The following is a 20264-nucleotide window of genomic DNA, read 5'->3' as shown; positions in this document are numbered from 1 at the left end:
TTGGGAAATGATTACTATTAATTGTTCATAATGTTTTTTTAATAATTATTTTAAATTATTTTTTACTATTCAACTTTTACAATTGTTCCTTTGAACATTAATAGTGTAATTATATCCTTTAGCTGCAACTGAGACATGAGCTAGTATGTGCATGCTTTAGGACCCATTCTTATGGTTCATGATTTGAATGTAGTTACTGTCTCCTGAATGATGTCTGCATAATGTTGGTTGAAATATATTGGAGTTTTTGAATAAAATTCTATATAGTTTTTTACTTCTAAGCAGTTATTTATTTAAATAAAACTTATAAAATTATATAATTAAACTTTAAATAAGGGAGAATACTGTAGATCATTTACAGTACACACGTGCATTGGCAAATTATCAGGTAATCAAAAAAGTTTGTGTAGTTTTTCATAATAAAAATTAAACAATTGCAGAAATTTTCATAAAATGTTTTATTCATTAAAATAAGCTTCTTCACGATCTGCAACTCTTTCCCAATGAGATACAAGTTTGTAAATTCTGCTTTTATAAAACATTTTGTCTTTAGAAGTAATAAACCTAGCACCCTTCGCTTCAATCTCTGTATTATTGTGTAACTGTCTGTTTCGCATGTGATTGTCTAGTACCAAAAAAAGGTGATAATCACTTGGAGAAATGTCAGTAGAATATGGAGGATGAGGAATATCCCCCATCCTAAAGCACAGATCTCACGGGTAAGTTTTGAAGTATGAGGTTTTGCATTGTTCTGTAAGAATAACACTTATCTTCTGCTTAACTAGTCCTGACTGTTTCTGAAGTAACACATCCTGCACACACTTAAGTTTCATTGAGTAGGTCTTGGGTGTAATTGTTTGGCCTGCAGTGAAAAACTCATAGTGGACAATACCATCTCCAGTCTACCACACACAAAGTATAGTCTTCTGGGGATGAAGTGGTGCTTTTGAAGTATGTGGTACTTGATTGTTTGATGACGACAATAATAAGTACACTTCCTGTTAGAGTATAAGATCCATTTTTCATCACAAGTGAGCAAGTAATCCAAAAATGGCTCATTTTTATGATGTGGAAGAAGTGAATAGCAAATTTGATAGTCTTTGAAGTTTATTGTCATCTGATAATGCATGTGGGACCCATCTGCTTAGCTTCCATGATTTTCCCAGTTGATGCAAGTGTAAACAAATTGTTTCACCACTCATGTTAAACATTTGTGAAAGTTCTTGACATGTTAATCTTGAATTATTTTCAACAGCAGTACTTAATTCTTCATTATCAATAATGGAAGGTCTTCCTGAAGGTGGTTCATCATCAAGTGATTCATCACCAAAAGCAAATATTTTAAACCATTTGTGCATAGTCTGTTCTGCTACATCTTTTCCAAATGCCACACATATCTTATGGGATGCTTCTGGAGCTTTCAAACTGAGTTTCAAAAAGAGTACACACCAAGTTAGAGTGCACAGATTGACTGATGCATATCTGTGCCTTATGATGCACATAAAAATTGCACTCTGCAAACCACTAGAAAATAATCGAACTCTACCAAAAACTGCATGAACTTTTTTGGTTACCTGATAGAATGATGAGTGCAGGTTGAGCCATTATTATGGAGGATTTCAGTTATGGAGACATATACTAGGAGGAGAAATTATTATAGGGAGGGAAGGATCGGAAATTATACAGTTACTGAGAGATAATCACTTCAGGCAGCATGCAATATCAGAATATATGTCTAGAGTCAGAAGGATAAATTAGGTAGGAGTTAAATGGATGAATAACATCATTGATCAGCAGTTGCAGACAAAGAAAAAGTTCTGCAGGGAATATAAAGATCAACATGCCTCTGAGCAATAAAAGACATAGGCAAGATGGGATGACCTGTATGTTCAGAAAGGCCAAAACTAATTATGAGACAAAGCTAGCTGATGAGGCCAAAAGAAATTTTAGAGTTTTTTCTCTATATGACAAGTAAAAGGAAAATGTTGTCATTTTCATATTTAATTTAATTTACCGTTTTCACTAAAAATTGTGCCTAAATAGCTGAAATGTTTTATTTCTTCTATAGGTTCACCATTCAGGATGTAGTTAATGTTTTGAATGTTTCTGCGTATTTTCATTGTCATTTTATTGCTGATTTTCATACCAAATTTATTACAATGGTTATTCAATTTAGTCAGAGAATCTTAGACTTGTACTGGATTTATTCAGAAGTAACATCATCTACATAAAGTAAAGAGATAAGATTAACATCACCAATTATGATATCAAGTTTAATACCACTTTCCTTCATAACATGATCCATATAGATAATGAATAACAGTGGATATAATGTGCATCCTTGCCACACACTTGATTATAATCAAACTATATTCCTGTACCTCCTTCAATTCTAACTGCTGACAGAGACTATATATTGCTTGATATAATGTCTCATTTATTATAACTGTAGCATTTTGAAGAGCTTTCCTTTTGGCACCTTGTCATATGCCTTTTCCATATTAACAAAACTTAAATACAAATCCTTGTTATATTCCCAAGATTTCTCAACCATTTGTCTTAAAATGAAAATCTCCTGGCAACCTCTATTTGGCCTGAATCCAACTTGTTCTTCACCAGGCTTCCCTTCTACAATTTTCTTAGCCATTTCTAAAGTAAACTTGCATAAATCTTGCCAGGAACATTCAGTAGAGATATACCTCTGTAATTCTCACATTCAATTTCATTTTCCTTTTTATTGATGAATACTATGAGAGCTCTGCTCCAATCATCTGGAATTGGCCCTCTGACAGGCCTTCTGAAATATGCAATGCAGCCACTATAAAAATTTTATTCCTTGATATTTGAGCATTTCTGGCCAAATTTCATCTATACAAGCTGCCTTTCCACATTTCAGGTTTTTGATTACTTTTTCTACTTAAAGTACAGATGTATATTTCAAATGGCATTCCTGTTTAGTATTTTCTACCACCATGCTGTCAGTGCTTGTTTCATTTATCATTCTTTCAAAATAATTACTCCATATATCAAGAATATCTTTATCCTCAGTTTTCATGTCTACTTTATCATCACTAATTCCTTTCTGTACTCGTTCTGAGCTTTTTTCAATAGCCTCAGAATATTTTACCACCTTCCTGATATTTATTTTCTATGTTCTTACCAAATTCTTCCCATGACTTTTGTTTAGCTAATTTCACAATGCTTTGCTTTCTTACATTTTTCTCTGTATTCCTTAAGAGCACAAGCTGACTTACTTGCCTGAAACTTTTGATATGCTTTCTTCTTTTTCTTGACTGCCTCTTTAACTTCTTGAGTCCACAATATAGTTCTGAGTTACCTCACCATCTCCCTCTGTGGCTGAATCAGTCAGTTTTCTTTAGGTTGGCCACTGAGTCTCCAAGGGTTGGTTCTTGTTTTCAAACTCTTTCAGTTTTTCTTGAATAATGTTTGTACTCGAGTCAACAGTTCACATCTCAGAGTTCAACTTTGTTTCATTTCAAAACTTTCTTACACACTCTTCTTTTCAATATGAAATTCAATTTTATCCTGCTCAACACTAAGTGGTGATCACTTCCTATTTCAAATTCTCTGTATATTTTCGTATCCTGAACCAGTGAGAAAACATCATCATCGACAATAACATAGTCAGTGAGATGTTTCTTATTCCTTGCTTCTTCTCTCCATGTGAATTTGTGCACATTTTTATGTTGGAACTTGGTTTTAGTAATAACTAGTCCATGTCCTGAGCAGAAATCAAGCAGGTGCTTACCATTATTATTTACTTTTTCCTTTTCTCCAAATTTTCTTAAAACATTCTTATGTCTGGTAATCATTTCCTACTCTGCTGTTTAGATCTCCAACAACGATTGAACTTTTCCTTTTTCATCGTGTCAGCTGCCTTCTGTAATGCCTCAAAAAATTTCTCCACTTCCTTCTTAGTAGAACCTTTTGTGCGACCATAAGCACAAATATGTCTCATTGTCCATTTCCCCATTCTGATATTTGCCCACATTACTCTACTTGACATTGCATGCCATTCAAGAAGATTATCCTCATATTTAGTATTTAATATTATAGCTACTAATTCTTTTCCTTGATTGTTATTTCCTGAATATAACATTTTGTATTTGTTGCTTAGAAATATCTCACCTGTTTTTGTTTTCTTTGTTTCGGTAACACGTGTTATGTCGATCTGGTACTTGCCCAATTCTTTTTCTAGTTCCATTTCTTATCCATTGATGCTTCTTATGTTGATGGTGCCAATCTTGATCTCTGCTGATAAGTTGGGGGTTTGTTCCAGTAGCCGAGTTTTTGCTGTTCACCCTGATTCCCTAACAGAAACAATGACAATGCCCTAGCTGGCATGCAATTCCATCATATTGTACCATCGATTTGAGTTATGGTTTAAGCTACTACGAATAACTTTGGTTGGCTAAATCTGAAATTATCAGCCCATCCTCATTTGTTCAGAATCTAGGCAGATACCCAACAGGATGCACAACTAGAAAGTGAGGATTGGATATCAGGTCTGAAGTCATGGTCAGTTCCCCAAAAAGGCCATGTGGAGGTCTCCTCCCAGTTATCCAGCCTTGACCCTTAAGCACCCCCTTAAAAATAATATATATATATATATATATATATATACTCTCATATATATATATGAGGGTAATCTGAATAGTTCTCAGCCTAACAATGAAAAAATGAATTTATAATTTCAAAATTATTTTTATTTTTCAACATAATCTCCCTTAAGACTGTTGGTCTTAATCAGGATAATGGTCCAGCGCCATTATCCCATGACTGTAGTGGTTCTCAGTAAGATCTGCAAAATACCCCTCAACAGCTGCAATCCCCTCTTGATTCGAAGTAAAACGCTGACCAGCGAGGAAGAGTTTTAGTTTTGGGAAGAGATAGAAGTCAGAAGTAGCCAAATCTGGGGAATAGGGTGGATGTTCCAACAATTCATTGTGTTGATCTCTTAATTTTCCCATTGTCAATACACCTTTGTGGGCAGATGCATTGTCCTAATGAAAGATGATTTTTTTATTCTGCAAACCGGATCTTTTCTCATGAATTTTTTTGTCTAGTCTGGTTAAAAGATCGGAATAATATTCCCTGATTATTGTTTTACCCTTTTCAAGATGATTAATAAACAAAATGCCTTTAGCATCCCAAAACACCGATGCCATGACCTTTCCTGCTGATGGAATCGACTTTGTCTTCTTTGGCACTGGACAACCAGGTTCTGTCCACTATTTTGGCTGCTGTTGGATTCTGGTGTGTGTGAATCCAAGTCTCATCCATAGTAATAAATCGACACACAAAATCAGTTTTATTCTTGTTAAAACCCTCCAAGCACTGTTCAGAGATTTTCATGCGAGTGCGTTTTTGATCTGCTGAGCAAGCGCAGCACCCATTGCAAAGCTTTTCATTTGCAATTCTTCATGCAAAATATATCCTACATATTCTTTTGAAATGCCTATAGTCTCAGCAATTTCACTCACTTTGACTCACCGGTCATCCAATATTATATCGTGCACTTGATCAATGATTTCTGATGTTGTTACACTTTTTGGACGTTCTTCATGTGGATCAACTTCAAGGCTGGTATGGCCACATTTAAACTCGGCAGCCCATTTCCTAATTGTCGAAAACAAAGGAGAAGAGTGCCCATAAACTTTTATGAACTTCGAATGAATTTCTTCTGGCATTAAAGCTTTTTTTACAAAGAATTTTAAAACTGCATGATACTCAATTTTATCTATTTCAAGGTATACAGACAACACTTTTGCTTCAGATAACCGTATAAAACAAATGACTTGATAAAATGACTTGCAATTTCACATGGATGCTTATGACAGATGCCAACTTAGAAAAAAAAAATCATGCCGATGGTGTTGCCATGTATGGTCGAGGCTGAGAACTTTTCAGACCACCCTTGTATATATAAGATAATAATCAGGAATTTATATAAGATTGATACAGTGACATTTCTTTTTATTTTGTACAGTTTGGTAAGTGTGGAAAGGCTTTTCTTCAGATCTTCTTGTATAACCACTCTACAAGAAATCTACTTTTATGTAAAAGTTTAGTTTTCTTCCAAAGAACCCAATGTTTAGTCAAGATGGTATGGTCTGCAAGACCAGACTGCTCAGGTTCAAGATACTGGAGTTATGATTTATATTCCTTGTAACAGATCAGCATAACTGTATAAAATAAAAACATATCACAGGAACGAGGGATTTGGTAGACACCTGGAAAGCTGAGTGTGGAGAAAGTTTGTCTTTAGGTGAGGAAAGAAAGGTAGAACTCTTCCTAACAGGATGAAAGGATACTGCAATATTAAGCGGTCTTAGAACTTTAGAAGTAATTTGAGAAATTCCTTTTATACACTTTTGCTTGGAAAGCAGTCAACGGACATCCCCACATGCAAGGTACATCATGCCATGTAACGCATCATATGTTTGTAGCTGGTATAAATTGAAGAAATATGATGCTCCCAAGTTTGGAGTTTTAAAGAGGTGTTGCAATAGGATGTCGTGTTGCATGCCTATCTGTTCAGCAAATTGTTGACAAATTTGGCCATCCCAAGTCAATCACTGATACCATACTGAGATGGATATGTGCAGGGAGTCACTGCAAGTGCAACCCACAGTGGATGACCCACTACACTAACGAAACATGACTGTAGGGTGCCACGAAGGATAATATGTTAAAACTATTATTTGTTGCCTGACACGTTGAACATGGAGTTCTGGACATTGACTGGAACACGAATCTGCTCAAAAAACATTCAGAATTGAGGCTCACAACAGCAGTTTCCGTGGTAGGACTGCAGTATGCAAGCCCCACATTGCTTGAACCAATATACAGCTTCCTCTTCAATGTTATGTGATTTAGTGTTATGTAGTGATTTAGTTGTTATGTGATTCAGTGTTATGGAGCAGCGAGTTGTGTTACACTCTCTGCTAAGCAGATGGGCAGGTGCAAGTGGGGCCGATGCCTGGTGAATGTTTCTTACCAGAATACGTAATCCAAACTATTGTTATCTTCTTTTTTTTCTATCTTTAATTTATTTGATTTAAGTATTGAATGAATGTGGTCTGTAGTTCGATAGTGCCATTAGTTATTTCAATTTCCTTATGCTATATCAACTTTAAGCTTGTGCTCCATACAGTTGCTATCTGATACATACACTTTACACTAACCTTACTCTAATCCGATTATCTGAGTCCCTGCTAGTAATCCCTTACCTTCCTACAAGTGCTCATGCTGCAAGTGAAAAGATTTTTAAATTAGGCAATTCACTGTCATAGGTCACTATCTCCCACACTATGTAATTCAGGAAAATTTTATTTTTATTATCGACTGTACCATCCTGAATTAATTGCAAGGCATGAGAAGATTAGTTGGAACACATATAGGAATAATCATTTTTCTAAGCAAATCTCAAATATTCAGTCATCGCAATTATTCTACTTAGACAAGCAGGTTCGATTGTTTTTGTGAGACAGTGCATTGGTCAAAGATCAGGTGAAGAAATTATATAAACAAAACATGTTTATTTAACCTCAGACAACCTTTACAATGCAATACTCAAATGAACTTATATACAATTCTAATCAATGTTTAGCTGTTACATGCAACATCGTTGTCTACATATTCTTTTTTTTTAGAACATACCAGCCAATATTCAGCCCTCCTCTCTTTCTTATTGTGACTTAACAAACAATTTCAACAGAGGAAAATTTAGTGAACATACATACTACTCTTATGTGTCACCATTAACATTAATAAAGTAGAATCTACTCACAATTTGCAGTATCACACAAGTCCTACCGGCTTTGAAGACTTATAGGTGGTTCTGTTGGCTGCTGTTATACCCTGATAAGTTAAGAATGTTAAAATTCCACTTATCATGGTTTAACGAGCAAAGAAGAAAAACCCAGTAGAATAATTAAGTAACCTGCTTGTTTCTAAGTAGGTATCGTTGTAAACACTAGAAAATATTGAATACATTGATTGATATAAGAAGAAAGAAATAATTAATTAGCTCAATAGAAAAATTTAATGTAAAATAAAATAGAGGGGAATTAGATAAATATGTATTAAGGAAAGTTGCCAGAGACAAAGTGTAAATTAAGAGAGTTATGGTTTTGTGTTAATATTAAATTCGATGAAAGGATAATTTGTAGAAGAAACACTGGAACGTATTCTGTGTGAAAGAAAGTCCAAGGTTCAAGGACACACTGACGATTGACCCCTGCGGATGCATGCTTGGCACATGGAGTGAACAAGCAGGGAGAGAACGGATGTCATGAGGTCATGTGACATAGAAAATCTCAAGGTGCTGGGTGAACAGCGGAATTTGCGGTATTTTCCGAGAGAGTGAACGTATAAAAGGGTTAGGAACCCCCCTCCCCAAGAGTCTCTTGGTCTTTTGTCGTGTGTGGAAGTTCTCACGTTTCTTCGAGTAGTGAAGGTTTAACATGGTGCTGGTTTGGGGATGGCCGAACGATACCTAGATTCCCGGAAAGTAGCGGCAGACTATGCCGTTGAAAGGTCAGCAGAAGCACGTGTCCCGAAGTCTAAGCTAATAATCACTATAAAGTCTTGACCTGAGGTAGGTTGAGGGAACCAAGGAAATGTCTTAATGAAGCAGAAGTTAGACTAAAACAGATGCAGACGGATAGAGGTACCATCGAGTAGAGATAAGTAAAATTTGTTATTTATATGAATGTAATCTGAATGTGTAATGATATGTGAAGATTTATTAGTGAAGGACTCGGATACAATTTAAGGTCAGGACAATAGCTCGTGTGTTATATAGGTCACGAGTGAATGGTTACTAACTGAATATGAATCTATCTATGTTGGAAAATGGTTAATGTTACCAGTTGTTAGTATAGAAATTAAATAATGGAATTTAGTAGTAATCTAGATGATATAGATTCATTTACTTTGTGTGAATTATTTGAAAACAATGTGTGTTCAGAGATCATATCTGATGAAGTAAAGCTAATTAATTGATTTAATTAGAATGTGTCTTATTTAGAATGATGAATATTCTTGTATATTAAACTGTAAATTTAGAAAAAATAAACCTTGCTTGACTTTAACTAAATATATGAGTGTGCGTATAGAATTCGATGCACCGCTTGTGAAACTCATTATGGATCTGAGCAGGAATTTAATTGAATAAGGTTGAGGACATGACTGCAACCCTAGGTCATATGAATATATCTTCTACTTACTTCTTGATTGAGTAATTATCTTTAACCTAATAATTCTAAGTGGCGCAGTCTAAAATTATTAATTTTTTGGGATTTTAAAAGAGGTAAGGTTTGAGGACTCAGTCACAAATAAAATTTGGCTCTACCCTGAGGCTATTTCTTTGTGTGATAGAGATACCACGTGACCCATGTAGAAGACGCCTCACTTCTAGCGGCCTGATATAATGATTCAAGTAATAATACTGAAAGGGGACACAACACTGCTTCCTTTCATCCTTATATACTGGCTTTCGCTTGAACAGCTCTTGGCGCTCGTCTTTCCTGGGAACTGTAGCATTTCTCTCCGTCGGTACTGGATCTACTGTGGGCGCTGTGTCTATATGCACATGGCACGTCCTGTTAGTGGAAACACATCTCCAGGAATTAACTGCCTCTAATGACCCCCCCCCCCCCATATCTGGGGTTATGCACCAGCAAAACCTCAGGACTCCGAGTGAACCAACGAACAGCAGCAAGAAAAAACTAGAGAGAGCGTCCTGAGGTCCTCAAGACGTTTTCATATGATCCGAAGTTCTTTGTTCTAGGGTCGAAGATCCCTGGATCTTCTGTAAACATATTGACGCCACTTACCCTGACCTTTGGTCTTGACGGCAAAATCTCTACTTCAGCACTGTTGTTCACCTTCAGGTCATCAACATATAGCTGACTAATCCTCTTAACTTGATGCACATACACTTTTACATTCAGTTACTTTTACAAGTTAACATCATAACTTAAACATTAACTTAAAGTTATGTACAGTTCAGACCTTTATATGTTTTACAACTTATGTATACAATTCGATGTCACTTTTACATTCAGCTATCTTTACATGTTAACATCTGAATTTAAACATTAATTTACAGCTATATACAATTCTGTTTTTCACATTATTTATAATCTCTGTAAAATCGATATTGGAGAAATTCAACAAAATTTCACTGCAAGAGATTTTACACTATGAAAATTGGTGGGGGAAGTGTGATGATATGGTCCTGTCTTTACAGCTTTGGCCTCAGACCTCTGTGGTGCTACGAATATTGAACTCTGAGAAGTATCCGGACATTCTGGACAATGCAATGTTTCCTACATTGTGGCGTTCCTATGGAACTGACCATTGTCTCTTTCATCAAGGCAATGCACTGTGTCATAAGACTGCTACTGCTGTAACTGCATGGTTTGTGGACATGAATGCCACACGCACACACACACACACTTGACTGGCCTTCATAGAGCCCTAATCTTAACCCTACTGAACATCTATGGGATGAACTAGAGTGTTGGGTAAGGTCAAGGGACATCTGCCCTACAATAGTTCAAGACCTCATTACATGCCTACAGGAAGAATGGTCCAAAATTCCCATTGATTGCTATCATATGCTTGTGGAAAGTATGCCCAGTAGGATTGCTGTCCTACATGGAATACTTCAATGTTAAGAGATCTTAGAGCTTTAACAATATATTTAGTTTCATGGCTGTTTATTCATGTTCCACTGAAGACCTTCTACTGCAGGAATTGAATTATATCAAATATCCTTTTATGAAAGGCTTTAATGAGCCCTTTATCAAGAAGCCTTGAACAGCATTAGGCCACCAGTCTGTATATCTTCTGATATCTCTTGGATTTCACTTCCTTATATTAAAAACAATTTCTCAATGTATTGCTAAAGTTCTGAGACCTCTTAATATTGAAGTATCCTTTTGCTCTGTCAGGAAGATTTCTGCCTTTCTAACCTGAGCAGACTGTCTTAGCAGAACATGCAATCTTAACTAAACATCAGGTTCTTTTGATCAAAATTAAACTTTTACATAAAATTAGATTCCTTGTAGAGCTGTGAGGTGAGGCCTTTTTACATTAACTGAACTTAAACAGGTCTGATGGTCTTTGATTATATCCCCTAATGGGAAATATTATTGTATCAGTCCCTATGTAAATTTTTTATTAGTATCATATTATATTAATTATTATTATTTTTTTTTAACTAGGAATTTACTAATCATCTGTTGTCTTACTTGCACTGTAATGGCACTTTTAAAATTGATTCGTTTATTGTATTTTATTTTGTGTGCTATTTTTTAATGTACTAAAGATGCCTTCGATACTTAGGCGAAAATTTTACATCTAATAAATTTTACTTCACGTAAGTTTAAGTTTCCATCTTCAATTTTCTTGCAGTAGATTAACCCTTTCAGGACCAGAAGGACTTATGAAGTAATACAAAGTGTTTAAGTATTAAAATGACTTTATGTAGGAAAAAATCGTAGGTTTTATAGAATTTCATGGGACACATGTGTCCCAATGGACGTAAAGGGTTGCAAATAAATTAAAATGACTAACATTTATGTATTGGCTTCAACTACATTTTACTAAACATAACAGTACATAAACCAATAAAAACCGATTTGCCTAACCCATATTCAGTTTCTGATTATTTTATTCCCGTGTACAGATCAAATTCAAACAAATAGCCTGTTTTAGCATCAGTTCTGCACCACATTTTCAAACCCCATCTTATAGGTTTATTTCTGATATACTGTTTCATAATATTGTACCCCTTGAATTTTATCATATGCTCGTCAATGGATTGTGTTTTGGTGTTATTCATTGCTTTTTTGAAAAAACTGTTCAGATGATCCATTCAGGCCTGATTTTATGTGCTCTGTCATAGTTAGCACTATTTCTGTCTGGTTGGTTTTCGTTGTTGCAAAAGTGTACGTTTTACAAATATTTTCAAACCTATTTCTAGGCATTACATTTGCAATGTAGGGAATGCCCATATCTGGATCAATAGACCAGTAATTTCTCAATGATGGCAAAACATGATAACCCATCACCAAATTCATACCGAGATAGGCTTTCATTTCATCATCATCGACTGTGTATTGTGTTCCATTCTGCTCAGTGTACCGTATAGATTCAACTCTTATTTTTCTGACTAAATCTTCGAAGTTAGTAGTCAAATAAAAAATTTCAGTGGGCATCAATAACGAATCTTCATCTCTGTCTCTGCAAATCTGAACTTCTCTGAAGATATAATCAACATCAGGAAAGCTATTTGGTACGTATGTATTTTTTTTCCATCTGAATGTAGGGCCACTTACTTGTTGAATGTAGGGACACTTACTTTACAAGTTAACATCTGAATTTAAACATTAATTTACAGCTATATACAATTCTGTTTTTCACATTATTTATAATCTCTGTAAAATCGATATTGGAGAAATTCAACAAAATTTCACTGCAAGAGATTTTACACTACGAAAATTGGTGGGGGAAGTGCGATGGTATGGTCCTGTCTTTACAGCTTTGGCCTCAGACCTCTGTGGTGCTACGAATATTGAACTCTGAGAAGTATCCGGACATTCTGGACAATGCAATGTTTCCTACATTGCATTGTCCAGAATGTCTGGATATTCTTTGACCAGAACCTGAAACAGAAAATAGACCGGAATTGCGGTCTATTTTCTGTTTCAGGTTCTGTTGCTGATAATTCCAACATGTTTTGTGCTGGGTCTTCAATTTCAACCATAGAAACCCCTGCATCCACATCCTGAGTTATAAATACCTGGTCTTCCTCATCGAGTTCTAGCGCGTCTTTATCGTCACTATTTTCTGCTACTAAACATTGCAAAATTTCGTTATCTTTCAGTTCAAACTGCTTACACCCTTTTCTCGACATGTCTGTAATGATAAAAAGACAAATAAAATACAAAAGTGGGTAAAATAAATAAAAAAAACACCAATTACAACAACAAGTAATTTACTTGTAAAATGCACCCCTTTATGTCCACAGGGACAACAGTGTCCCTTTATGTTTTTACTAGTTTTTATGGAATGTTATTTCAAAATTTTATTGAAAAACATAATAATACTATTATTTACTTACCATCAAATGAAAATATTACACCATAAACATATAACAAACAATATTCCATGCAGAAACTCTTATGAAAAGTTTTGAATATGCCATGCTCTGAACATATGATTTGCCTCGAAACTTTCTTTTGACAGGTGGCACTAACATAGGGTTTCCAGTAATAAAATTATCAAAAATATGTTCCAGATTACGCATTTGCTGGAAAAGAATATTGACATTATTTTGGTTTATGTACACAATCAAGATTTTATGTGGGGACACATATGTCACATTGTCGTGAAAGGGTTAAGTTTTATAGTTTCTTTCTCCATTTTTCTTTTCACTAGATTCTCTTGGTTTTTGTGCTTTCCATCTTACTTATATTGCTATTTTTGAAATTACTAGAAAATAGTCTGAATACCTCTACAAAACTTGTCTCTTGCTCTTGTGAAGATAGTTTCTGTTAACTTCTCTTGCTCTTGTGAAAGTAGTTTCTGTTAACGATTATAGTCTTATTAATTGTAGTCCTCTGACACTTTTTTTTTTTTTTTTGAAAACTGTGTATGATTTTTAATTCATATATTAATGCAAAATAATCTCTCAGTTTATTTGCCATTTTGATTTAATTATTATTCTGTGTATCTGCCTTCAATCTGTGGCTTTGGTTTTCCACTCAAGGGTTCAAGACTCTTACAATTATGAAATAATCTTCTTAGTACTGTCTCATCTACTTTTCTAAATAATTTGTAAAATATTTTGCTTATATCTATTTTTCCTTCTTTTGGTTCATTACTGTTAAATAGCCTCTTTCAGTTTTCAGTCTTGCAGTTCCTATTCTTTCATTAATAAAGATGTAGCCTCTTAATTCTGGTATTCCATTTTAATCTGTCTGATCTTTAGCTATGCTGCAGCTTGTTCTTTTATTCTGCTCTTCAAAGTGTGTATAACCTTATATAACTTCCATTTCTCATTTCTTGTATTGTCCAGGATACAATAGTTAGTATTTTGGCCCTGAAGGTGAGGTATTAGTCAGAAGTTGCTACCTCCTTGCTAGATCCTTGGCTAGGAAGAAGTAACAATTCCTGAAACAGAGGCTGATCCTGACATGGAGCAGATGCATGTGCAGCCGCACCTTACCTGGTGGACAGTATCTGTGATGTAGGCATAGTCCTATCCACCAAGATATCTCTTCCTCCAGTGCATCACCTTGCTTCTAGATCTCTCATATGGCTTGTGGAAATTACCAGATGATGGTTCCCAGGACTGATGGAGAAGACTCTGGAATGAATTACAAACAAGTACCTGATCATAGATCCACTGTCAAACCAGGATTCGATCTACCTCAACACTTCTGGAGTCAGCTAAACAGATTTAAGATTGAACAAGGCTGCTGTGCCCACTTACATCTGTGGGAATTTTGCATTTGTGGTGCTGCACTGACTATGCATTATATCACTGATGGCTGCCATATACACTCCTTTCCTGAAGGTCTCAGGAACTTGCATTTACTCCTAGACAGTATTATTGACTGGTTATCTGAATATAGTTTTGCTCAATAATTTCTTGTATTTCCCCCTAAATAATGTACACTAAATAAATAAATTTCCATTTCTGTCGTTCCATTTAAATTTTTTTTTTAGTTTCAGTTATTACTGTAATTTAATAGCTATAATTGTCTTTTTTTTCTCTGTTAATTATTTGTTTCTTTCTGTTTTTTTTCCCTAGCTGAGTTCCTGAAATTCAAAATGGCAACATTTAGTATATCAATCATTTCAAATTGTTTATCCCTTATTGTTTCTGTTGTTGTTTTCAGTAACAATATTTGTTTTTCCTTTGGATCTTTCTGTGTTTAACAAGAAGAGATTACCAGCATCTTTGTTTAAATCCCCCCCTCTCCCCCTCTCAAAGCACAAGACTAGGATATCCCTCCCAGTCTGATCTTCTCTCCTGACTTATCCAGTTAAGATGGCATTATTGATGCTTCTGAGCTCTTCATCAGACACCATCAAGGAGTTTTCTGGCATTTTTAGTATGAATTCTTATAATCAATAAAGGCATAAGCATTTAGTCCAATTTTTAGTATTATTACAGTCACTGCTCACTAAAGAGAACTCACTCATAGAGATATCAGATATAGTTTTAAAGAATAGAAAATCAGTAACTCTTCCTCTGAAGCTTCAGTTAGGCTTATTTGTTACAGAAAAAATGTACATTAACTATAACATGGATAAAATTCACCTCTAATTTTCAGTTTGTATTGCTTTTTTTTTACTTCTAAAACTCCATTGAATTAAGAATTATCTCTAGATATATAAATACTTTATACTTCATGTTTTAGATAAAGCCCAGCACAAATCCATTTGAAGAACCCGATGGGCCAAATCCTTTCTCTGAAGATATGGAAAAAGAAGAAAAGTCTGAGAAAGAAGAATCTTCAGACCATAAAGTAATTCATTAATTAGAAATGCAGTAACTGTGTGTATATATATGTGTGTGTGTGTGTGTGTGTGCGTGCACGTGCATGCATGTCAAAAATTAATTAACTGGGTGAAGTACTTCACATCAGATGCACCAGTTATTACTGATATTTTTGGAATAACTATGTAAAAGCAGGAATGAAATAATTTCATAACTAAATTATTTACAACTTGAAATTTCACTACCTCAAGCTAGTATTATCTAAGGCATTTTTAAGATACACACTCAACAGAGACTAGAATTACAGTGACCTCCTCAACAGACATCTTCATGGAAGGTGACAGTGGCATTCTCTGCAGATGTTTCATGATTATTGCTGATGGGAAGTGCACCATCATTTCTCTTACTGTTGCAGCACATAAGCCACTTCTAGAAATAGTCTCTGTGATTTAAACTAGGATCTCTGCAGCAGCTTCATTTTCTTCCATGAAAAAATAGTCTTCATCTAAGTCATGTTGGGCTAGTGCATTTTTGTTGTTCTTACAGAATATGTTCTTTTTTTCCTGGTAATGTTGGTCTGTGCTATCTGTCCAAACTACTGGATCCCACATTTCCCACATAGGGGATGCTGCAGGCATGTGGGAAGGAGAGAGAGAGATGATCCTGGTGGACCTTAATTTGCCCAAAGAAAGTGGAGACTTTGTCCAGAGGTTTGTAAACTGTTCTGACCTAGTGTTGTTTCAAGAGTGAGCCCATTTTATCTGTTGTACTACTTTTGATATAAGGTATGGATATGATGTAGATATGCAGTCTTCTGGTTGGGGAGGGGTTCATCTTTAGATGTTTAGTGGTTTTTTTTTTGTTGTAGCCATTCTGTTCAAAAAGTGTAATTTGAGCCTGTTGTTTCAGATGCAGTACATGTCCTGAGATGAAATTTGCTCTGCCCTGGAGGCTAAAGTTTTGAAAATTCCAATTTTCTGGGTGGGATAATGATATGAAGAGGTTTGTATGTATCTGGCTCTGTGTATGGGCTTCCAATAGACTAAACATGTGAGAGACCCAACTGGTTGCCTTGTAACTAAGATATCCAAGAAGGCCAGAATTCCCCTCAGAATTTATTTCCTCAACAATTAAAGTGATTTAGGGGATGGATGTATATTGTTGGAGAATTGTAAAAAATTATAAAGAACCTGTGAGCCATGTGGCCAAATAGCAAAGTCGTTTATATACCTCAGCCATATGTTTGGCTTGAGGGACACTGAATTAAGTGCCATTTCAAAGGATTCCAGCGTATAAGCTAATGATGGGAGACAGAGTCCATTGCTACACCTTCAATTTGTCTAAAGAGCTGGTTGTTTCAACTAAAATCCCCTGATTTATTGCAGTCCTTAAAGAGTATGCTAATATTGAAGGGGATATTTTGGAAAACTTTTCCTTCTAATTGAAGGTTCTATATAGTTGTTTTAAAGTGTGTGGCATTTTTAATGTAAGACAATAACTTGCTGATATGCTTGTTGAGTCAATATTTAATTTAGTTATTAGTTATTTCATTCCTGTTTCTGCATAGTTTATTCCAGAAATTTCAACATCATGAATCACTATATCCACAGAAATCTGAATATGGAAATACAATGTCTTTATGGAAAAGCTGTGCAAGGACATGAAGGCCTTCTACACGGTACCTGCAAAATGAGCCAGATTCCTTAAGAGGCTTGCTTTTCTTAAACATTGCCATGACAATAGTCTAATTCTTATGTGTATAAGGATTAAACAAAACATTTGCTCCACTTGAGCATTTAGAATCTACACAATGCCAGCCTGTCTCTACTAAAGGAACAAATACAAAATGACCACATGATTCTTAGCATTCTCAACACAAGATATTGTAACCTTAAACTTTCCAAGCAGTTCAGACCTGATATTTGGACATATGTAGAAATGGTTAACAGCCAATAATGAAGGGAAAATTTATAACAAAAATAAAAGAAATTTTATCAGAAAGTTTTACATTCTTCCAAAAAAGAAAGAAAATGTTGAGCAACTTCTGGAAAACAATTTAAAACTTGTCAGATTGTTCACTTTAAGCCAGTGAAGCAAAAATTTCAATTTCACAATAACTGGGGGGTGGGGGGAACACATTGATAGTGACAAACATATAATTCATAATCAAGTTTTCTGCATAATGAAGTTGATGTTATTAGGCACATCCTTCAAAATATAACGTATCAAGGGGAGAAGCGACAACCTGGAAAAATCTGAAACTGAATAATAATACAGTAAAAGCAGACATAGGAAATGCCACAATGATCCTTAATACAGATGACTACAAAAAAAAAAAAAAAAAAAAGCTATTGAATACATCAACGTACATTCCATTAGCGAAGGATCTACACCATTGATAAAAAAATACAACCATAAGTCTTTTAGACAATATTACGAGCTGGGAGGCAAAAAGCTTTATCCAAATTAAAAAAATATAATTTGGCCTAAGTTTCACAAACCTGGAACCCTGCTATCCTCATCGCTGATGTCATAAATCGCTTTGGATATAAACTTGCTAAACATTTGGCATCTGAAGTCAGCAAGCTTCAGATGCCAATTAAAAGACTCCAATACACTTTAAAACCACTATACAGAACCTTCTCTTAGTAAGCTTTGATGCATTGCCTGTTTTCACTAACATTCCAGTGGACGATACATTAGAGCTGCTTTCCAAAATATTCCCCCCAATATTTGCATACTCTCTAAGCACTGCCTTAAATCAGGGTATTTAGCTGGAATAACAAGCTCTTTCAAGAAATGGAAGGTGTAGCAATGAGCTCTTATCGTTAACTTATACATCTGAATCCTTTGAAATGTTGGCACTTAATTCAGTGCCCCTCAAGCCAAACCTATGGCTGAGGTATATAGGCAATGTCTCTGCTATTTGGCCACATGGCTCACTGGTTTTTTCAATTTTTTACAATTCTCTAGTAATATCCATTTCCTGACTCTAGTCTTCTTGGGTACCTTAGTTACAAGGCTACCAGTTGGGTATCTCACCTGTTTAGTCTATTGCAAGCCCATACACAGAGCCAGATGCATACACACCTCTTTATATCACCATCCCACCCAGAAAACTGAAATTTTCAAACCTTTAGCCTCCAGGGCAGAGCAAATTTCATCTCAGGACATGAACTGCATCTAGAACAACAGACTCTACTTACACTTTTTTAAACAGAATGGTTACAACAAAAAGCCCTCATTAAACATAAAAAATAAAACCAGAAGACTACATATATCAAATATATCCTTACCTTATATCAAAGGTGGTACAACAGATAAAATGGGCTCACACTTGAAACAGTTTACAAACCTCTGGACAAGTCTCCACTTTTCTCAGACAAATTATGTTTTTTTTTTACTAGTAATGGTGTACTGTCCAAAGTACTGCATCCCATGTAGGGGATACTGTACACACCTGAGAAGAAGAAAAGAGAGAATCAGAGCAGATGTTTACAGTATCCCCTATGTGGGATGCAGTACTTTGGACAAACCACCATTACTAGTAGAAAAGAACATAAAGAATGTATTCAGTATGGACAACCAAAAAGTGCACTAGCCCAACATGTCTTAGATGAAGACCCTTTCCTCAGGTGGAAAAAAATGAAGCTACTACAGAGATCCTAGTTTAAATCACAGAGACTGTTTCTAGAAGTGGCTCATGTGTTACAAAACCTGCTGAACAGTAATAGAAATGATGATGTGTAATTCTACATAAAGTTTGGTGCATGCCCATCAGTAATAATCACGAAACCTCACCACAAAGAGCACCATTGTCACCTTCCATGCATATGACTGTACTTGTTGGGGAGTTCATTGTAATTCTATTCTCTGTTGAGTATATATCTTAAAAATAATTTTGATGCTAGCTTGAGCTAGCAAAATGTCATATTTTAAATACTTAATTAGTTATTAATTAGTTATTTCAATGTTTCTACATAGTTTATTCCAGAAAATTTCAACATGAAATACTACCTACAACTATGGAAATCTGAATGTTTAACTGCATCCTGTTATTAGGTATTCACCTATATGAGAAGTGAGGAAGGTTCATTTGAGATTGATTTGATCAAACTATATTGTGTATTGGCTTAAACTCACCAATAAAAATGACTTTACAACATGTGAGATGTCATGCAGATTGGGGCATGCATTACCTGGATAAAGTAGGCCCCTGTTTTGGTCAAGGAACCCTAGCAAACATGGAACATAAAGAAAATATCAAAAGTCAGTTACTGAAACAGAATCACCATCAGCACAATGAAATTATTGTCACTGAAACAAATGCAAAAATAGGTTACGTACTTCTGAATAAGATGTTTTGTTTGGGCAACAGTGATCAGGTAAGAGATGGAGTAGTACTAAATGCAAGTGTAAATTTTTTGAATACTAGGTAATTTCTAGTAGAGTAGTGTGGGCAATTCTCAAAATGGAAAATTGGATAGTGAGACTTACTTAGGTTGTGCCTGTGGTCCTACAGATAGGAAAGAAGTAGAAGTACTTTTTGAGTCATTAAAGAATGATGTTGACATAAAGAGAAAGCTAATTCTTGTGAAAAAATTAAACAGAGGCACAGGTATGGTGAAGTGTTTTGGAAGAATTTCAAGAAAAGAGCAAAACTAATAACAATTGTGGTTCTCATCCTGAATAGAAATCAATAAAGTCTGAAATGTAT

The 20264-nt window shown here is 35.2% G+C and overlaps 1 protein-coding gene across 4 annotated transcripts in view; it reads left to right on the top strand.

Moving 5' to 3' along the window:
- The window catches only part of Vps53 (vacuolar protein sorting 53), a 349419-nt gene that overhangs the window by 153532 nt on the left and 175623 nt on the right, over window positions 1–20264 (top strand). For all 4 annotated transcript variants that reach the window (XM_090412655.1, XM_090412656.1, XM_090412658.1 and 1 more), the window contains exon 11: window positions 15468–15575. In XM_090412655.1, coding sequence (XP_090268781.1) covers window positions 15468–15575 — 108 coding nt within the window. The remainder of the gene's footprint in view (window positions 1–15467; window positions 15576–20264) is intronic.

Source organism: Typopeltis vanoorti, chromosome 23, assembly GCF_054136105.1.
Source record: "Typopeltis vanoorti isolate ZY-2024b chromosome 23, IOZ_Tvanoo_1.0, whole genome shotgun sequence".
In the NCBI taxonomy this organism is placed as follows: Eukaryota; Metazoa; Arthropoda; class Arachnida; order Uropygi; family Thelyphonidae; genus Typopeltis; species Typopeltis vanoorti.
Note: the sequence above shows the minus strand (reverse complement) of the source record. Positions and strands in the feature narration are given on the sequence as shown.